We start from the raw sequence: 20563 nt of genomic DNA, 5'->3' as shown, positions 1-20563 counted from the left end.
AATGAGAGGGTGCCGGCAGTGAAGGGTTTGAAGGTTTTGAGCTGGAGGGTAAAGATACTCACTCTGTACCTAAAGAAACGAAGTCACTGACCTTGTAAGATGAGCAGTAAGCTAGTATTAAGTGCTCCGGCGAGGGAAAGATAAAAAAGAGGGAAAGGAGAGCATAAAAAGAAACATAAATAAGACCGTGAAAATAAATCAGAATGGATTAATAGTCCTTATAAATGTAAATGGATGAAATGTTCCAATTAAAAAACAAAGATCAGACGGAAAAAAGAAAGTAAGACTGACTTACAGGAAACACGTGTAAGATATAAGGACACAGAAGTGGAAAACTTTTAACAAGTGGAAAAAGATACAGCAGCCAACAGTGACAAAAAGAAGGCTGGCATCGCCAGATTCATGCCCAGATAGGGCTGAAAGTCTGGATGTGACAGACAGATGGTCAGGACACCACACTGGGCGTCCATCACGGGAAGCTCTGCCGACCCGGAGCTGACTGGTGCCCAGCACAGCCTCGCCGCCGACCAAGCCAAGGTGCTGGGGAAATGTAGGGACGCGGCACAGAGGCAGGCCAGGCCCGCTCCCCCGCCACCCCTGACGGACCACCGGATGACGGAAAAACAAACAGCTGGGCACGGACACGAGAGATTTACAGTGTAATCTCTGGGACATAAATAGAGCGCGGCCGGCACAGCTGCGGGACACACGTTCTTTTCCAGCACACAGGGCGCTGTTGGGAGCCGGCCACCTCCAGGCCCCAAACAGGCCTTAGCAGAGCCGGAGGGGACCACGGGGGCTGTTTCCTGAGCTACCTGCGTACAGGCTGGACGTCCACAATGAAAGCGGACGTGGCACAAATACGTGTGTGTGTGTATGTGTGTTTGTGTGTGTGTGTGTGTGAGAGAGACAGACAGACACACAGGGAGGATTCTCAAGCAGGGCTGAAGGCTCTCAGAAGCCAACACAGCAGGTGGGGCACTCGGCTCCCAGAGCAGGGCAGCTTCCCTCCCAGCGACACGCCTGACGCCCGCCTCCCGGCTGTCACCCGGGCACCGGTCAAGATGACACCTGCTCGCAAAGAGCTATTTCTGTTGCCCGCACGGACACCAGCGCTGCCTGACTCATCACGATTCCAGACATCACGGAGACGCCCGGGGCCCCCAGAACACAGGCGGGCTGAAAACTCGGCCTCATGGGAAAGCACGGCCATCCCTGCGCAGCGGCAGGGGCCCCGGGAGGTGGGCCCGCACAAGCAAGCGCCCAGGCCAGCCTTCTCTAAACGCAGTCTCGCACGGCCAGCGCCCCGTCGGGCAGACGCACTAGCTGGGGTGGCGGAAACGACCGTGGCTCCGACTCTGCCAGGGCAGGATGCAGGGCAAGTGCGGCACAGCCCGGGGGCAGCATCCAGCGGGCCGGCCCCATCCGAGCCGAGACCCAGGGGCAGCGGCCAAGCCCGGCGGGCGGCGCAGGGACACAGGCGGGCATGGCGCCCACCAGAGTCCACCGCTGGGCTGGGAGGCCCTGCAGGCCGGAGCTGCTTCTCCTCCGACCCCAGGGCCCCTCCCCACCGGCTGGCGGCAGGCTCCCCGGCTAGACCTGCCAAGGGCCCGCTGGACGGACAGCAAGAGTCCAAATGTGAAAGTTTAAAGCAGAGGCGCCAAAACAAAGATGAGAACGGCTGGCCCTGCGCGTGGGTTTGTTCATAAGTCCTCTAGCCACCACAGGAGAGGGACCGGCGTCGAGAGGCCACATGAGCCACGGAGGTTTCCGGGGAGAAAAGGTGGCTGGAGAGCAAAGTCTCAGACCCACGAGGAGCTGGGCCGAGCAGGGCGGCTGCCGTGAGGGGACAGGCCGGGGCTCCACGTCCACGAGGCAGGGTCCTGAGACGTCGGCTGGGTCTGCACCCCCGGCCAGAGGACGCTGGGGCCCCACGGGGCCGGAAGGCAGGGCTGGGGGCGTGGACGGGACGGGGGGGCGGCGTGAGGGGTCACATCCGTGGGCTCAGGGACCCGGGAGCCCACGTCCGACCCCTGGGTCCTGGGAGCATGGATCAAGGGGGTACTCAGGGCCCACCCTGCGCGGGGCCGTGACCCCGCGCGGTGTCTGAGACGGTCAGAGTCCCCAGGCCAGGCTGTCACCGTGTGGAGGAGAGATCAGGTCAACACCCAGCACTGTCCCCCGGGGGCGGCTGCGCTGGGTTCTTGGTGCCCTGTGCATCCACCTGAAGGACCCCACGGGGCAGCTGGACGGGCGTGAGCGGGACCAGAGCACGGTGACAGCGAAGGAGAGCGTGTGCAGAGCCCGAGAGTCAAGCGCCGGGGGACGGAGCATCAGGACCCGGCTTGGACAGGGTGGGCAGCACGGCCATAGCGGGCCCTTGAGGGCTTGTGACGAGGTCTGAGGGACGTCGCAGTGGATGACCTGGGGGCCTTGGGGCTGCTCAGAGCGCGCAAGGCACGGGCGCCACAGGCAGGGCAGGCAGGCGGACACAGGCCGCAGGGGCAGGACAGCCTCCCACGCATGACACAGCCTTGCTGCACACCTTCCCTTGGCCCCGAAACCAGCGCGGACGCCCCAAGCTGGCAGCAGGGCCGGCATGTACGAAGCACCCCCCCATCCCTCCACAGTCCCCGTCTGCCCACAAGGCCAACCCCACCTCCCTCAGGCCATCCTCTCCGGCCACACCCCCATCTCCACATGCCCTCCTCCCCACACCTTCCCCAGCTGCCCTCCGCCCCATCATCTCCCCACGCCCCCCACCATCTCCTTCCACCCTCCCCCCATCTCCCCATGCCCTGAGGTCTGCCGACCACCCACGGCTCTGCACCGAGTCCACACTCAAACACCAAGGGGCGAAGGGAGCCAGGAAAACTCTCCTCCCGGACACTCCCCCGATGCCCGCCCCAAGAAGCACTCACTCCACGCAGTGCGTGCGGACGTTTGTGGGAAACGTCACGGGAACACATCTGCCGTAAGGTGAAACTTCTACCTCTTAAAGGCAACCGTGAATCGCGTATCCCAAAAAGTGATTCTGTAAGACCAACAGCCATCCTGGAACAACCAGGCTTTCATGAACAGTTCTGCGTGGAGCCAGGACCCCCCCCCAACCAAGATCAAGTCACAGCCGCCATGGGGGGAGAGGGAAGGGCTCCCCAATCCAGGGAACACCCCGGCGCAGCCTGTGTGCGCCACGCACACAAACGGTAACCAGCAAACCTCAGACCTCCTCTCTGAAGAAGATCACCCTTAGCTGAGTCCACTTTAAGGTCTCCACGTTCAGATTCTAAATAGACTTTCCTTCTCCACAAGCAACAAACACACATGCATCAGCCACTTGTAGACAGAATTTCACAAGTTGAAGGACAGAGGTCAGACAGAAAAGTACCAGAAGCCCTGTAAAAGTTGAGACATGATCCCAGGAAAAAAATCCAGTTACACTACCAGCAGAAAGCAGGTCTTTTTTCCCACCCCAAACAGCCTGGCTTGATTCGATGTGATTTTTTTTTGGCCACGAGATGACCTTTCACTCCTCGCCTGGGCGAAAATACAAGTGATTAATGTGCCGAATATCCGTGAGGCAGCAGAACCTCCACTTGCCGGAAGGTCCCAGGTGGCCGTGGCTTTTCAACTCCATGGTCCCCTCACACGAATTTACAAAGCACACACGAGGCACAGACACGGGGTTTGCTTCTGTGCGCGCTGAGGAGAAGCACCGTGATGTTTACAAGCCGAGTCGTCACTGAAGCCGCGGAGAAGGGCGCTCCGGCTGGTACGTGCCTGCGATAAAGCCCTTAAAACAACACAGGCGCTCGCGGCAAACCGCGCTCTCCTTTCCAACAGCGCTGTGCTGTCATTACCCAGGGCGCTACACGCTCCAACGACACGGGGAGGCTCGCTGCGCACCTGCGGAGGGTCGAGTCCCGAAGCCTCCTACTGCCCGAGGTCGACACCTCCCCGCCTCGCGCAAGACGCACCACGACGTTGCCCCGCGCCGCGCCCGGGGTATCCGCTGCTAGAACTCCAGGAAAAGAGATGCCGGCGGCTCCCTTCACAGCGCTTTCCCTGACAAACTGCACGGGCACACCTGCTCTCTGCGCGCACGGGCGCTGTTCCAGGGGAGCCGCGCATGGGCGCAGGTGGAGCCCCCCGAGCCCAGGCAGCCCCCCACCCCGACCTCGCCAGAGGGGCGAGGGGCCCGCGGACGCAGCGGACCCGCCCGCCGCACCTGCTGGAAGGCCTTGAGCCTCTTCTTGAAGCGGGAGGGCAGCACGAAGTCGCAGCCGCGGGCCAGCGAGGCCAGCTCCTGCCGCAGGTCGGGGTCCTGGCGCAGGGACAGGTCCCGGAGCCGCATGTCGGCTCGCATGGGCCGCCGGGGCCCGGGCCGGGCGCGTTCGCGGGACTGGAGCTGCGGCTGGCCGGGGCCGGCGGGGTCGGGCTGGTCCGGGCGGCCGGGCTCAGCGCGCTCCATGCGTCGCTGGCCGGCGCTCTGGGGGCCGGGCCTCGGGCGCGCGCATTCCTCAGTCGGGGCTGGGCGGGCGCACGCGGCGGGGGCAGGGGAGGCGTGGCGGACACGCGGCCCCTCCCGTGGCCCGGGCTGTGCTCCGTGGTGCTGGACGGAGCGCTGGACGCCCGCCCCGAGCTGGCCTGCTGCGCGCGGAGCTGCTCTCCCGCCGAGAGCCTCCCTCAGCTCAGCCTGTAGGCAGGCCGGCAAGGGCAGCGGACCTGGAGACGCCGCCTGCCGGCTCCTGGGAGGGTGGGCCTTCTCTCCGGACAAGGGCAGCCTGTCCAGGACTAAGCGGACCCTGCTACAGAGCCCGCGGCCGGCATCCCGGCCGCGCCCGCCCAACAGCCCACGTGCGGCCCAAGAGCTGGTACGTCGGGAAAACGGCCCCAAACGAAGGGGGCACCCACCAGCCCTTCAGGAGTTGAGAAGATACACTTAACCGGCAGAGGATGCTCTGACGGCCTTTGTTTAAACTCGGGGTTGGGGTGGAATTCAGGGTCTTACTGCTCTCGCCCTGTCGTACACGGCTGTGTAGGGTGTAGTGGAACGCAGATGACATAGATGGTGTGAGTGGTGTGGAATACGACACAGACGATGCATACTGTCGTGTCATGTGAGGGATGAGAGCACGCGACTCAGCCCCTGACACGAGGATGAACCAGCAGCAGAGCCAGGCCCCCCCTCTGGGTGGTCTTTTCCCCCACATACCGTCTAGATCAGGCCTGCATGTCCCACCCCTGAAATCCCAGGACCCCAGGAACGCCTGCTCCGGCCAAAGCTGACCTTCCCTGCCCCCTTCCCTCTGCCCCAGACAAAGATGTTGGGAGATGACCTCGGGGTCGAAAGGCACTTCACCCATCCACCCTCCTCCTTGTCTTTCTAATGGACTTTTTTTGGGGGGAGGGTAGCTTTTGTTTTACAGAGACGCTGGGCAGAAAGTACAGAGCTCCCGTGTGCTTCCCCTGCGGAGCCCAGGTTCCCTGTCACAAACACCCCGCACTGGGTGCTGCATCTGTTACAGCGATGAGCACACAGGATGACCCCATACTGATATGCTGCTATGAACAGAAGTCCACGGTTCCCCCTAGGGCGCATCGTGGTGGTGCACATTCTGTGGGTCTGGACAAACGCACAGTGACGTGTGTCCACCATTACAGCATCACACAGCGCAGGGTCGCTGCCCTGGAGCCCCCTGGGCCCAGCCTGCCATTACAGCATCATGCAGCGCGGGGTCCCTGCCCTGGAGTCCCCTGGGCCCGGCCTGTTCATGTCCCTCCCCAACATTGACTTCTTACTGTGTCCGTATTCTGTCCTAACCCTAGCTGGGATCTGCCCTTCCCGGCGTGTCCCCTAGCTGGGATCACAGGGCTGCAGCCTCTCAGACCCGCTTCCTCTTTCATTTGCACCATCACCCCGCCCCAAATTCCTCTTCAAACTCCTGTTCAGGGGGCTGCCCTCTCTCCTGTCCTTCCCCTCTGCCTCTTTCCCATCTCTTTACCCGATTTTGTCCTTCTTCCCATTCCCAGAACATCCTCAAAGATTCAGAGGTTGGCTGGCGACCCCTCTGGTTCTCCAGACACGCAGACGGGGCAGTGTGTGCCCCGCAACGCGGCCACAGAACCAGCCTAGCTGGTGTAGGGCCACAGGGCCTAAGTTCTGCCCTGTCCAGACCTGGACACAACACGCAGGAAGGCCCCCAATACCACGCCCCGGGCAGGGACCAGGTTCAGGACAAACTTCTGATTTCACGGTGTCGGCAGCGGGTCATCAGTGGCTCAGGGAGACTTCCGGACCCAGGCGCAGCCCTGTCACTCCGCGCTACGTCTCTGCCACGAACAGCCACACCTGCAGGCTCACTCTCGTTCCCCCTCCCCTGCAAACCCCAGGGAAGAGGTGCTCCTCCTGTAGCTTGAAAAACTGTCCAGGTCCTCCACTGGGGGCCCCTTCTATGCTGCTCCTCCCAGGGGAAGGCAGAGCATGTGTCCTGCCCCAGACCTGGGCTTGTCCCTGTGCCTGGCCCTGGCCAACCAGCCCACGGGATGGCCGCAGGCCCCGTGCCGGCACAGACTGGGGAACACAGACTGCCGAGAACACGGGCTGCTAAGCCCAGGGGTGAGTTTTCACAGCAAAGCTCGGCGCTGCTGCACTGAGCGTGAGAGATGAGCTCAAGGGCAGGTGGGGCAGCACAGGAACTACACACCTGGGCAGGCCCTGCCCGCAGGGCCTCCCGACCATACAGACTCTACCTTTCCAAGTCAGCTCTCAACTTTTCTGTTTAAGTTTCTGTAGCGATGCTGGTACGCGTGCATCAACTGCAGTGCTGAGGGGGCATGAAACCGACACCGAGAGAGTCCCCAAGACCCCTCACGAGTAGGTTACAATTTGGCTACAAACCAGAAATTTAATCCAAGTAGAAAAAAGGAATATTTTACTCATTTCTTCACTTCTAGGTAAACTGGGGAAAAATCCATAGCTCCTCCAACACTCAAATGTAGCTCAGGAGAGAGGGAGGCTGAGGCCCCCAGCAACCTTCAGTAACGTTTCTGCCCCAGAGCAAGGGCTCACCTGCAGGACAGCCCCGGACAGAGGGAGCAGGTGAGGAAACAGGCCGCAGGCCACGGGGTGGAGTGGGCCTGGCTCAGGTAGGCAGCTGACCCTGCGCAGGACTGGCGGCTCCGGGCCGCTCCACAGACGGGGAACATCTGCCCCCCGCGGCCACTGCTCTGAGAGCAGCACACCCACCGAGGCAGCGTCTAGAACCACGCGGGAGCTCGGCACGTGCAGACACAGCATCACCGGCTCTCTTTCCCCTCCTTCAGCCCAGGCCCTGGTGCTCCGGAACCTGAGCCACCAGCCAGGCTGGAGACACTGTCACGAGGAACAGAAAGAGCCATGGGGGCCGGGGGCGGCCCCTCGCTGGCAAAACACCCGTGAAAACTCCTCTCAGCCACGCCCGGTATGGACGGCGCCCAACACCGGCGGTGCAGACCCTGGGGCTGGCAGCAGGCCACGGGCACCCCTGAGGCCCCGGGTCTCCGCGGACGCCTGAAGTCCCCGGGACAGCAGAGAACAGCTGATCCCTGCCACCAGCACCCCCTCCCCATGTTGCTCATCCCATGATTCTCTGAGCTCGGAGCCAAAAGCTGGCCAGGAAAACTAAGACGTGATGTACTGTCCACAATTTAGCGTCGATGCATATAAAATAACGATTCCCGACAATCAGCTCCGCAACCCGGCTACAGAGTCACCTCGGCACTGGCCCATCTCCTGCCCCGGCTCCTGAAAGGCCCAGAGGCGGCCAGGCCACGTGCACACGAGGCCCCCAGACGGCGGTGGCTAGAGACGAGTTAGTGTCAGCCTCCTCGTGCGGTCTGAGCGATCTCAGACAGCTCACGGTGCTTCCCCTCTGGCAAAGGAGTTTTCTGGAAGTCTGCTCTTAAGTTTCTGGACTTGTCTGACAACGCTGATCTCTACGCTGCTCTGTGACGACAGCGTGTAGTCTGTAGGACGGAAAGGAGCTGACGTTTGTTCAAACGGGCTGTGGTCTGGGACTCGACACCCAGGGAGGTATGCTTCCAGAGAAAAGAGGAACGGAGACCAGATTCACCCCCTGCCTAGATTCTACAGAGCATTTTAAGGAAGAAATGATACCGATATTGAACACCCTTACAGAAAACAGAGCAAGGCGTAACCACTGCCAGCTCCTCTTGGGAGGCCAGCATCCCCTGACACCACCGCCAAGGACATCACACAGAAGACGGGAGACGGGTGTCCCCCGACCACAGACACACTGACCTCACAACATGGGAGCCCTCAGAGCCCAGCAACGTGCGAGATCATCAGCTGGGATCAGTGGATTCATCCAAGGAAGCAAGGCTGGTTAACACCCACAGATCAAGTGAGAAAACATCACGTGATCATAAAGAATCAGACAAGATTCAACACCCATTCACGTTAACAGTTCCCAACCAACTAAACATACAGGGTAGCTTCCTCAACCTGCGAAGGGCGTTATGAAAACACCTGTATCTATGTCATCCTGAGGAAGACGGGATGCTTTCTGGCTGAGCTGGGACAAATCGAGCACCTCCGCTCTCAGCGCTGACCCCTGACCAGGCCCCGAGACCCCAGCTGAAGTGTCGGGCAGGAAGGAAAGTCCCAGGCACGCCGGCCGGGAGGGGTGACGCGGGACAGCTGTCCCTCACGCCAGCACGACCCTGGTGCAGAGTCCTCGAGCATCTACTGACCGCAGAACTGATCAGCGGGTCAGCGACATCACAGGGTGGGGACTCAAGTGCACGGCTGTCGGAAGTCGGCATGCGGAGGTGACGGGAAGACAGTTCCACTCCCAGCAGCACCACAAGGAACAAACGCCCCAGCGACTCGTCTAGGGGAGGCACCGTAAGACCAGCCCTCCCAGCCAGAAACCCTGCGGACAAGGACGGGAGCCTCCATGACGGGTGACCCGCACTGCCGGGCGGCCACTGCCCCACAGGGTCTGCAGACCACGTGGCCTTTTTGTGTAGAACTTGGCACCATGATTCTAAAAGTCTACGGAAGCAAAAAGCACCCAGAAAAGCCATCCCAACAGTCGTGCACCGGGGCGGGCAGGGTGCTGGTTTCAGCTCACCAGAACGCGGGGCGACCTGCAGTGCGCACACAGGTGCTCACAGGCGCGGGACAGAAGGTCCAGGAACCAACCCAGACACCTGCGGACACGGGACTTCTGGCAAAGGCGCCGGCACAATTCAATGGGAAATCATTTCAGAAAGCGACGCCGCAGCAATTGAGTAATCACATACAAAAAAGCACGCTTCGAAACTTACCTCAGACCACACATAGAAATTAACCTGAACAAGACCGTAAGTCCAAGCATAGAAGCGAAATTGGGAAAAGTTCTAGAGAAGACACAGGAGAACACCTATCTGCCCCAGGGTATGACAAAGATTGTTTAGATTATGGACTACACTTTTGGGAACATCAAATAAGTAATAAATTGGACCTCGTCAAAATTTAAAACTTTTCTGCTTCAGAAAACACTAATAAGAATATAAGAGAAGGTGAAGGAGACTGAGATACAGACTTCCAGTTGCAAAATAAATGAGTCAAGGGTATAAATGTACAGTGTGGGAAACAGTAATTATGTAACATCTTTTTTTTTTTTTTTCTTTTTTTTTTTTGCGGTACGTGGGCCTCTCACTGTTGTGGCCTCTCCCGTTGCAGAGCACAGGCTCCGGACGCGCAGGCCCAGCGGCCATGGCTCACGGGCCCAGCCACTCCGCGGCACGTGGGATCTTCCCAGACCGGGGCACGAACCCGTGTCCCCTGCATCGGCAGGCGGAGTCCCAACCACCGCGCCACCAGGGAAGCCCCTATGTAACATCTTTGTATGGCGACATATCATTACTAGATTCATTGAAATGTATAGAAATACCAAATCACTATCTTGTAGAACAAGAACATAGTTTTATAGGTCAATTATACTTCAAAACAAACACTCATAGCAAAAGAGATCAGGTTCCTTACTAGAGGAAGTGCGGGTGTGAGGAGGGAATTGAATGAGGAGGTCAAAAGATACAAACTTCCAGTTAGGGGATACATGTGTACTAGGGATGCAATGCACAACATGGTAAAAATAATTAGCACTGCTACATATGGGAGGTGTTAAGAGTAACTCCTAGGAGTTCTCAGCACAACAAAAGAAAAGGTATCTTTTTTTAATATATCTTTAATGTTGTATCTATATGAGATAATGAACTATACTTATCGTGGTCAGCATCTCACGATTACATGAGTCTAATCATTACGCTGTACACAAACTTATGAAGTGCTGCGTGTCAATTATATCTTGATAAAAGAGGTAGAAGAAATGGAACATAAGAGAAGTCATTCACTAGGAAGACAATTTGCAGATCCTGTACATGATAAAGGAGTTGCATCCAGCATACACACAGGACTTACCAACTGAATGAGAAAACCAACGACCCAGTGGGGAAAATGGTAGAGGCTCTGAATGGACACTTCAGCAAAAAAGCCCAACATCACCGTCACCAGGGAAACGCAGATAAAGCCGCAGAGGTGCCCCCAGAGGCCCACATTCCAGAGCGGGGCAGGTCAGGGGCCTGGCGATAGCCAGGGCTGGTCAGGATGGGGCAGGAACAGCCACCGTGCAGCCCCTTTGGAAGGCAATTTGAAGGGCTCTTAAACAGCAAAATGCACAGGTGCCATAAAACCAGCGATCCCTCCTTAGGCCTGTCCCTAAGGTGAGCGGAGACACGGTCCTCACGAGGACTCACAGGCGAATGTGCTCGGCACGAGTACCCGTGAGCTCAAAGCCCGGGACAGGCCCAGGGTCCAGCAGACACAACACGAGGCACCCCCGCTCAGGGAGCAGTGCTCAGCAAGGAGACGAGGTGCAGAAGCACGCGCTTGAACTCGGTGAGCTTTATGGGATGAAGGACACGAGAACGCAGCTGGTAAAAGTCTGCCTGCAGTTGCAGAGGAGACCTCGGACTGCATGGACGGTGCTGCGCGCCCTGGCTGCCTCAGGGGGTGGCTAAGGCGGGAGAGGGTTTGTGCACAACTATTAACGTCCTTGGAACCCTAAATGGGAAGGCACCGCATCTCCAAAACTAAGCCATCCACTCTCGGCCAGCCAGAGGGACACTACAGCACCGCCCTGGACGGTCTGTCGCACCTCTGCACAGCCCGGTGACCTGCAGCAGCCTTCAGCACAGGACGCTACCGACGCCAGGCCACCCCGCTTCACAGCGGAGACGCAGATGACACATGGGGAACGGCACTTCCCAGCCGCTCTGTGGCAGCCGGAGAAGCCCATGTCACAGCCAGGGAGACGCAGATAGAGGTGGAGGTCCAGGACCTCCACCCAGGGCGCCAACAGAGCCCTGCAGCTGCAGGCCTGAGAGGACCCCTGTCTGCCACAGGCAGCCCAGCAAGTCCAAGGACCAGCAGCTGCCCCCCACGTCTCCTGGAGGCGCTGCACCCGCGTCCTCGTGAGCCCCTGGACCCTCCCCTCAGCCCCTGTCCTCTGTACCCTGAGGGGCCCCGTTCCGTTGCCCCGACCCCCGCCCGGGGGCCCAGCTGAGTGCCGGTGCCACCCCCAGGGCTCCGCCACCCTCCCAGCAAGCGTCCTCCAGGGCCCCCCTGCGTCCCTTCTCCTGGGGCCCCGGGGATCCTCGGGGACCCGTGCACCACGCGTCCTCACTCTCCCTTCCAGCACGGCCTTGCAAAGGTGCTTCCTTCTTCCAGGACCACTGATGGGGCACCTGCAGCAGGCGAGGAGCAGGGAAGGCCCCGCATCACCTCCCCGGGGCTGCGGCGCAGACAGTCGGGAAGCGGGAAGCAGGTGGCTCCGGGGGATGAAGAGGTGCACGGTGGGTGGCCAGGCTGGCAGGACACGCAGCACAGCCCGGGAGCAGTTCCCAGGCGCAAATGCTGTCCCCGACCCCCGCCATGCGACACAACCACCACTCTGGCCCCGGCAGGTGTGGGGGAGCATCCACGGGGACCCTGCCGCCTTCCCCTGGTGGGGACCCAGAACGGTCGCACCCGGCCCCTGAAACGCGAACTCGGCCCAGAAGACTGATCCACGCCGCTCCCGAAACCTCCTCCTTTCATCCCGGTCTAATTACACACACGTTCGTACCAACAGCCCGTGTGGGGATACGAAGTGTTCTTCAGCACACAAACGTACCCCTGGAACACGTTTGCGTGGACAGGCTTCCTGTGGGACTGCGCCTTCCTGGACACCCGAGCCTAACCACGCTGTTAAGAGCAGGCAAACAGGGAGCCATGACAGCGGGGTCTGACCTCTGACCCACCACAGGGTCTGCTGGCTCTGTGCTGTCAGGACACTGCCGCCCGGGGCAAGGAGGTGACATCGTGAAGGGACCGGCCAGCGGGCCTCCCGAGCAGACCTCGGCCTCGGTGCTGTGCGCATGGCGGGGTGGACGACTGTCTGCGGGGCAGGGGGTGGCGGGGGCAGCCCTGGTCTCCACCCCAGATGCCAGGGCCCCTCCCCCAACTGCAACAACCAGAAACGTGGCGCACGCGGCCGTCGGGTGAGCAGTGGTGCTGTGGCCGCAGACCGACACACTCGCTGGCCCCCCAGGCTCTGTGCTCACAGCTGGTCTCGGGGCACCGGCAGCTCAACTTCCACCTAATCCTGAAAAGCACAGACTCCAGAAACGGCACAGGGTCACTCGGACAGAAACGTTCCCACGTGGGAACACCACGGACGTACTTCCGAAAGCACGGACGCCTCCGCCGTGGCCCCCCTGCAGGCCTGCCCGTGGCGTGAGTGCAGCGGCTCCGAGCGCCCAGAGCCCCTGCTCCGCAGCTTCCCCGCAGGCGGCCGACGAGCCCCTGCCCCGCGGCTTCCCCGCAGGCGGCCGCCGAGCCCCTGCCCCGCGGCTTCCCCGCAGGCGGCCGCCGAGCCCCTGCCCCGCGGCTTCCCCGCAGGCGGCCGCCGAGCCCCTGCCCCGCGGCTTCCCCGCAGGCGGCCGACCCGACGCGGTCTGGCACCCCCGGTCCCGTCCGACCCACGCGGACCGGAGGCGGTGCACACGCGCACGCGTGGGCCCAGCTCCCGCCGCAGTCACACGCGCCGGCCCCTCCAGCCGCGCTTCCCGCGGCGACACCGCTTCCGGGCCAAGGTGAAGACCGTGTAGACGGCAGGGCCCCTGCTGCGGGGTCCGAAGTGCCTCCTCAGAGCACCCCCACCCCCTGCACTGACTGACTGCCTCCACTGCTCCGAGCACGGGTCCTCCCAGGGGTTCCCAGCAGCAGACCCTGGAACGGGGTAGAGACACAAATTCCACCACCACCGCTGCCCCCGAAACTGGAATTCTGGAAAAGGGCTCAGCAACTGTTTTCACGGGCCTCCCTTCCACCTGTCCACCTGTCCCCAGGACACCCACACATCCATCCAGCCTCAGGACTCTCCCATCCACGGTCCACCTGTCCCAAAGACCGTCTCATCTGTCTCTTCATCCATCCGTCCCCAGGGCCCTCCTGAAGGATGTCATCAGCTCCGCCAAGCAGGTCACCAGGTCACAACACTCACAGAGGCTCCCACAGCACTCTCTGCTGTGGACCTGTTCCCAAACTGCCCTTCAAGGCTCTGAAAGACCCGCTGAGTCTGACCTGAGACCCGCACAGTACTGCCTAGAGTGCTGAGAAAATGAATGCTCCAAAGAAACAAGTGTAAAGTAAAAACAAAAATAAACAAAGAAACAAGTGTAAATCCTAGGCAATGCTGTCACAAACAGGGGTGAGGGGTGGTACACAGCTCTGCTCTAGACAGTCACTAACCCAGCTCCTGAGGCCCTGGGCTCTGAGGCGCCGCCACGAGGACTCCCCCTGCAGGCGCACACCACCGGCGACTCTGCGGTGAGTCCTCTGGGGTGGGGACGGCCCTGATTCTGCCCCCCTACAAGCCCCATTCAAAGGTCCCATCCAACATGGGGCAACGTGATGGACGTGTTCTGCTTTTGTGGGGCCCTGGGGATAATAAAGACCCAGGCTGAAGGTCTGCTATATGGGGAACCCATGGAGATACCCCTGGCTTTAGCTCCAGCACCCTCCTGAACCAGGACTGAAACGAGACTCAGCCAGGACCACTGAAGCAGGGCCCAAACCAGGGCTGAACCAGAGCCCTGGGCCAGATCTCCTGAACCAGAACTTGAACCAGGGCTCCTAAACCAAAACTGATCCAGGACTCCTGACCAGGACTGGACAAGCAACTGAACCAGGAACCCTGAACCAGGGCTGAACCAGGAACCCTGAACCAGGGCTGAACCAGGGCCCCTGAACCAGCACTGAACCAGGGCCCCTGAACCAGCACTGAACCAGGGCCCCTGAACCAGCACTGAACCAGGGCCCCTGAACCAAGACTAAGCCAGAGCCTCTGAACCAGGACTGAACCAGGCCTCCTGAACCCGACCAGACAAGGGCCCTGAACCAGGAATGGACCAGGTTGAACCAGGACCCCAGAGCAAGGAATCAAACATGGCTCCTGAACCAGGACTAAGCCAGGACTGAACCGGTGCTGCCCTGGACTGGGTTCGGCCATGTAGTGTCCCCCCCGGGCCACAGTGGCCATCCAGTGGCCGAGCCTCAAGTCGGCCCCTTTCGACCCAGCAGCCTGGACAAGGCCTGGGGAAGCTGGTCCACGGGGGGCCCACAGGCAGCTTTGGGGAAGCTGAGGACTTGGGGGCGAGGTGATACCCACCATCGCTGGGGGTGGGCTGTGGCCAATCTGCATCTCAGGGCCCTCAGGCTCCTCACGCAGCCCTGTCTGTGGCGGCCCAGGCAGCGCCCGGTGGACGCCGGGTACCAGAGTGAGGCGCCGTTGGTGGCGCATGCAGGCTGCGGGCGCGGGGCCCTGTTTGGGAGGCCCGAGGGGACAGGACAAGAGCACTCACACACACCCCACCACGATCCTGAGAAACCTCCTGGTTCCACTCATCAGGAAGAGAACGGAGGGCGTCTAGCTTCGTGCCACTTCAATGTGGCAAACTCCTGACCAGTGATAAAAAGTTCTCAGTATTTCCCCTCCTTCCTGCACAAAGATTCTCGTTGATGCCAACTACGAAAACCAGAAATCGTTCTTCACTAAGAGATCCACAGAATGGAACATGGCCAAGCTCAGCCCCTCTGTGAAGTCACGGTCACTGGGCAAACTCAAGGCTCCCGTCAGAAACGCTCTCAGGATCCTGACCTTCTGCTCCGAGGACTTCCAGGCCCTTTCTGTCTCCAACACATCTGCAGGAAAATCTAAGGATGCGTCAAAGTAAACACACGTGATTGCTCTGTGTACACGCATCTGCACATACACACGAGCGTGTCTCCAAGGAACACACTTCTAACCTAGAACATGGTCACATGTCCTGAGGGAATCAACGGTTAACTGGATACCCCCAAAACTACAAAATAGCTGCAGAGAAAGATCTAAATAGATGGATAATAAATTTAACCAAGGAGGTGTGACACCTGTGTGCACACAACATTGCTGAGAGAAACTATGGGGCACGTAAGTAAACGGAGAAACACCCAGAGTTCACGGGCTGGAAAACTCAGCTGTTCGGGGGCATCAGTTACACCCAGCTGATCTACAGATTCAATGTAATCCCGATCAAAATGCCAATAGGCCCTTTCTGTACAAGTTCATAAGCTGATTCTCAATGTTAGGTGGAAATGCGAATGTCAGCATAGCTAGAGCTGTTTTAAAAGAACAGAGTTGGCCGTACACCACCCACTTTCCACATGTTAGTCTACAAAGCGCCCCAGAGTGAGAACACAAACACAGATCAGTGGGTTAGGGATGAGAAAATAGACCCAGACGCATACGGCCAATTGATTTCAGACAATGCAACTCAATGGGAAAAGGAGAGATTTCAAAACTGCTGTGTTCCTGGATATCTTACACCACATGCAGAAACTTATGAACCGGATCAGAAGTTTAAATGCAAAAGTGAAAACCAGGAAGCTTTTAGAAGGAAAAGAGCAGATAACCCTGAAAGCTTGGGATAGGCACATATTTCGTAGATTGGATGTAATAAATAAGAACCATAAAAGAATAAAATTGAAAGAATCAAAAAAGTAACAGCTTTTGCTTTCAAAACACATGTTAAACAAATGACAAAACAGGCCACAGACTGAAGAGAAATATGTGGAAACGTGTCTCATAAAGGAGCTGCATCCAGATTCCACATAAAGAGCCCTTACGACTCAACGACAGAGAAATACCCAGTTTTCAAAATGGGCAGAAGATTTGGACAGGCGGCGCACAATGGCTGATAAGTCATGAAAAGATGCTCGCTGTCACCAGAAAACAGGGAAATGCAGGTAAAACCATGACACACAACACGCCCGCCGGGACGGCTGAAGTAGAAGTCTAAGGACAGCCAGTGCCGGGGAGGCGTGGACGAGGACCCGCACGCATGGCTAGGGAAACGGGACGTGACACCTGCCTCAGAACAGTGTAGGGGCTTTGGAGGCTTTTCAGTTTTGTTCTGTTTTTTAAGTTAAACACACACACAGCACACAGCCCAGCAACTCCACTCCAAGGTCATTCATCCGAGAGAGACGCAAACACCTGTCCACACGAGGTTCTCAGCAGCTTCATTCATGAGAAGCACACACAGAAACAGCTCGAGTGACCCCCAGTGCTGAAGTGACAATCAGGCTGTGGTCCATTCACGCAACGGGATCCTACTCGGCAGGGAGAGGGAAGCGCAGGCTGCGCAGCACCTCAGACAGATCCTGGGAGCGGGAGTGGCTGCCTGGGGCGAGGGGCACGGGGCCTGGGGGCAGGAAGCGCTCTGCTCCTCGGCGTGCTCACACGTGAGTGAGTGTGACGACCGTCCCGCACACCTATAGGCACCATTCGCTGTATGTAAACTAACCCCCCACAAACTGGACTTTTCAAAAATCAAGGGTTAAGGACAAGCCCCTCCCTTTCCCTGACACCTCTACTTCCACACTCAGGGAGGGGCTCAGCTGCCGCTGGGCTGGGGGGTCAGCCGACACGCGCACCCCTCAGCAAACCCACCGTGGAGGTCTGAGTGTGTCCAGGCACCCGGGACGCAGCAGGCGGCAGAGAGATAAAACAGAGCCCTTCGCTTCCGATGGCGATGGCAAGTGGGGAGAGGAGGCACAGCAGTGAAGGGGGAGGGACAGTGCCCAGGGTCTTTGCAGATGGGATAAAGTCAAAGATCTGAGCTGAGGTCCTCCTGGAGGAGGGTGGCCCTACATCCAATGACAGGGTCCTTCTAAGACACAGAAGGCGAGAGACCCAGACACAGAGGAGAAGCCCCGTGAAGACAGAGGCAGAGACGGGAGGGACGCGGCCACAAGCCCAGGGAAGCCTGGAGCCCCCAGAAGCTGGAAGAGGCAGGAGTGACCCTCCCCTGGAGCTTCTGGAGGGAGCGCGTTCCTGGGACACCTTGACCTCAGACATCTGGTCTCCAGGATGGGGGAGGGTGGATTGTTGCCTGTCACTCCCAGGACTCTGAGGTGTCCTGGGCTCTGCGAGGAGCGTCAGGACCCAGCCTCCTCCCCACCGCTCCCATGGGTGAGGGCCTCACGTGAGTCTTACTTGCTTCCTATTAGTTGTTAAAGAAAAAAAGGTTCAGAGCTTTCCTCACAGCACTTTACCTATGAACGTTTTTCTGAAATTAATTATCCACTTCTTGGGGCAAAAGAGCTCTTATCATTTTGTCCGAATGAGAAACATCCTTTTGGGTTACTCGCTTCTCGAAATCCAAGTGAAGCGCGCCATAAATTCCAAATACACCGAGATGTGCTTAAAGTCACCTTCAAGTACCAGGCAAGGTCCATCATCACTTTTTGAACACTCTTGGGACGACTAAGAGAAAGTCATTCTGTTTTCCCTCAAAACCGGTTTCTCGTGCTGACTTGCTGTATCTGGTCATGAAAACCACAGGCCAGAGGAGGGGTCTTCAGTCTCACCCCACCTCCGTCAGCACTTCCTTTCATTCACCCCCTTTCCATCCTGGCCACGCCCCCCAGGCCACGCCCCACCCCTCCAGGCAGAAGCTCCTCTCTCTGCCGGCCCCATGCAGCGCAGGGCAATGCGATAACGTGGTGTTGGGGAAACACCACTCCCGCCATGTCGCTGCCCTCGGAAAGCCCAGCAGCCGGCCACAGAGGCAGAGAGATTACCCAGCCCTGAGCTCTGCTTCTGGCTCAATCCCAATCCGGCTGGCGCGGCCCAGATGCAGCAGCCTGCCGTGCGGCGGCTCTGAGCATAAACATCTGGTCCTCACACTTGGAACATAGCCACCCCCCCACGTCCCCTCCCCCCCCAGGCGCCCTCCCCCAATTCAGGGCACCCCCTAGTCCCACAGCTCACTTCCTCCACGCCCCATCCCTCCAGACGGAGAGGAATGGCCTCTCCCTGCTGTGAACGCCTACAGAACTTAACTTCCACAGGTCTGTGACTTCCTACTTGCTTCGCAGAAACACATTCTCTTCACATGCATCCAAGTCACCCTCCTTGCACGAGCTGACCTTTTGTAGACATCTCCAGACCTAAGGGGACTCACACCAAGTCATGGGGTCACGAAACACAAGAATTCATCTTCCAGCGGTGTCCGCCAGGCTGTGTCACCGGAGCACACTTAGTGGCAAAGTGGGGAGCTCCCCACAGAAGGCCTGAGGGATCCCAGGGCGGAAGAGTGCCTGAGGGTGGACGGGCAGGGGGCTGTCACTGCTAGAGAGATCTTGCTGAGCCCTGGCCCTCCTCACGTACCCACCTCCTCAGTTCAATGGGGGCTCAGGCAGGCCTTCTGGAACACTGTGGTTCTGCAGGTCAGTGGGGGCACTGCAGACGGTCAAACTCAGGGATGGGTCCCAGGACACACGTTCCTGCAGATCCAAATAAGCCTCCTTCGGGGCGTTTCTACACGGTCTCCCAAGCTGCCTCTGGGTCTACCTCCCATCCTCCTTGGAGGCTCACTTTCTGGAAAATATCCTTGATCTGTGAGAACATGTCAGACACCCTCCAATCACTTGGAACCAGACGAGTTCCTTCCGGACTGACATCCACCTCTCACCCTCCCCTTCGTGGCTGGGAACCAGCAGACTAAGTGATGGGGGAAGTCCCTCCTCCTGATATGCTCAGTGCTGTTGATGGGATGGATGCGGGCTCAACCGAAAACACTCCAATGTTATCATCAAGTCCCAACGGAACAGTCACACTCCTTCAGGCTTAGGCGTATGCTAGGGGTACGATATGCACCAACCATACGTTTTCCCGTAACACCTGGAGACGCTTTATTACTTTTAACCGACACAGTATTAAAAATCAAAAAGCACCTTTTGTAAAAATTAAATATACTGCTGTCCCAGAATGACGCCCAACTTGGGAATGTGTCAAAGACAACATTTTTCTGTGTGCGAGACTTTGCAGAGGGAAGAGGCTAGCCATGCAAGCGCTTTCATGCCTGACCCTCCTCCAGCATCTTCAGCCACCCTCAGCTACACGTCGGTAGGCGACCCGAGTTACCTCCGCAGGCGTTAGAAGGAAGAGTAACTTACTACTCTCGTCCCTGCGGATCGACGAGGCCCTCGAACAGGTGGTCCACTCCGGGCACTAGAGGCGGCTCCCAGGGGGAGAGCGGTGGACGCGGGGGACGGGCTGGGCGCCCCTGGGCTATCCAACCCGCGCGGCCTGCAGGCAAGGGCCGGGGCTGCGAACGGGGGCCCGGGCTGCCCTGCGTCTCCCCCGACCCCCTCGGGCCCCCCGGGCATCTTGATCCTCTGCAAGCAGTCTTGGAGCATTGCCTGCGTGCTGGACTCGCTAAGCCAGCATAGGAAGAGTTCGTCCACCTTCATCTTCAGGACGGGCTGCAGGACTTTGCCGGGCGGCATCTCCAGGGCTCGGACCCACCTTCCAGGGGGACTCCTTCCTCCTGCACAGGTGCCTGGAGCCGGGACCGAAGTCCGGCCTGAAAGGACCTCCGCGTAGTAGGCGACGGCCGCCAGAGGGGACGAGCCCCACGGGGGTCCCGGACTCGTGGTCCCGGGTGAAGGCGGCCGGCCCGGCGGGCGTCGCGGGCCCGGGGTCCGGTGTGGAGTCAACTGCCCGGCGGGCGTCGCTGGCCCGGGGTCATGGGTCAGGGGTAGGGCGGCGCCCCGCCCAGGGGCTGCGCGGACTCGGGGGCTCGGCGGAGGCGGAAGGCCGGACCGCGGCGGGGCCCGCCCAGCTCAGGGAAGCTTCAAAACGGGCGCGCCGGCTGCGCTCCCAAAGAAGGTCGCCTATGTCGTGCGTCACCGTGACACGTGGCGTCATCACGGCGCCGCCCGTCGGCGCCCACGACTCCAGCCGTGGCTGTGCCGGGGCGTTTCAGTGGGCTGGACAGCGCTCAGGAGCTGGAGTGGGGACGGGGGCGGGGGATGGCGGGCACCCCACCCCATGTCTTTCAGCTTTTAGGCTTTCTTGGGGTGCGGCCCGCACCAGCGACGTGCCCTTTTGTCCGCGGAAGTGCAAGCATGCGCGGTGCCATCTCG

General features: G+C 59.4%; 1 protein-coding gene across 4 annotated transcripts in view; it reads right to left on the bottom strand.

Moving 5' to 3' along the window:
- Positions 1–20302, bottom strand: part of PPP2R3B (protein phosphatase 2 regulatory subunit B''beta) — a 53061-nt gene extending 32759 nt beyond the window's left edge. The window contains exon 1 of one of the 4 annotated variants that reach the window (XM_060138821.1): positions 19592–20302. In XM_060138821.1, coding sequence (XP_059994804.1) covers positions 19592–19924 — 333 coding nt within the window. In that variant the 5' untranslated portion in view covers positions 19925–20302. Of the gene's footprint in view, positions 1–2813; positions 2985–4228; positions 4489–19591 lie in introns of those variants that run through there. The other 3 variants (XM_060138822.1, XM_060138823.1, XM_060138824.1) reach the window with 3 other exon arrangements.
- Positions 20303–20563: the final 261 nt, after the last annotated feature.

This window comes from Lagenorhynchus albirostris, chromosome X, assembly GCF_949774975.1.
Source record: "Lagenorhynchus albirostris chromosome X, mLagAlb1.1, whole genome shotgun sequence".
Lineage (NCBI taxonomy): Eukaryota > Metazoa > Chordata > Mammalia > Artiodactyla > Delphinidae > Lagenorhynchus > Lagenorhynchus albirostris.
The sequence above is the reverse complement of the archived record's forward strand: the minus strand, read 5'-3'. Positions and strand labels throughout refer to the sequence as shown.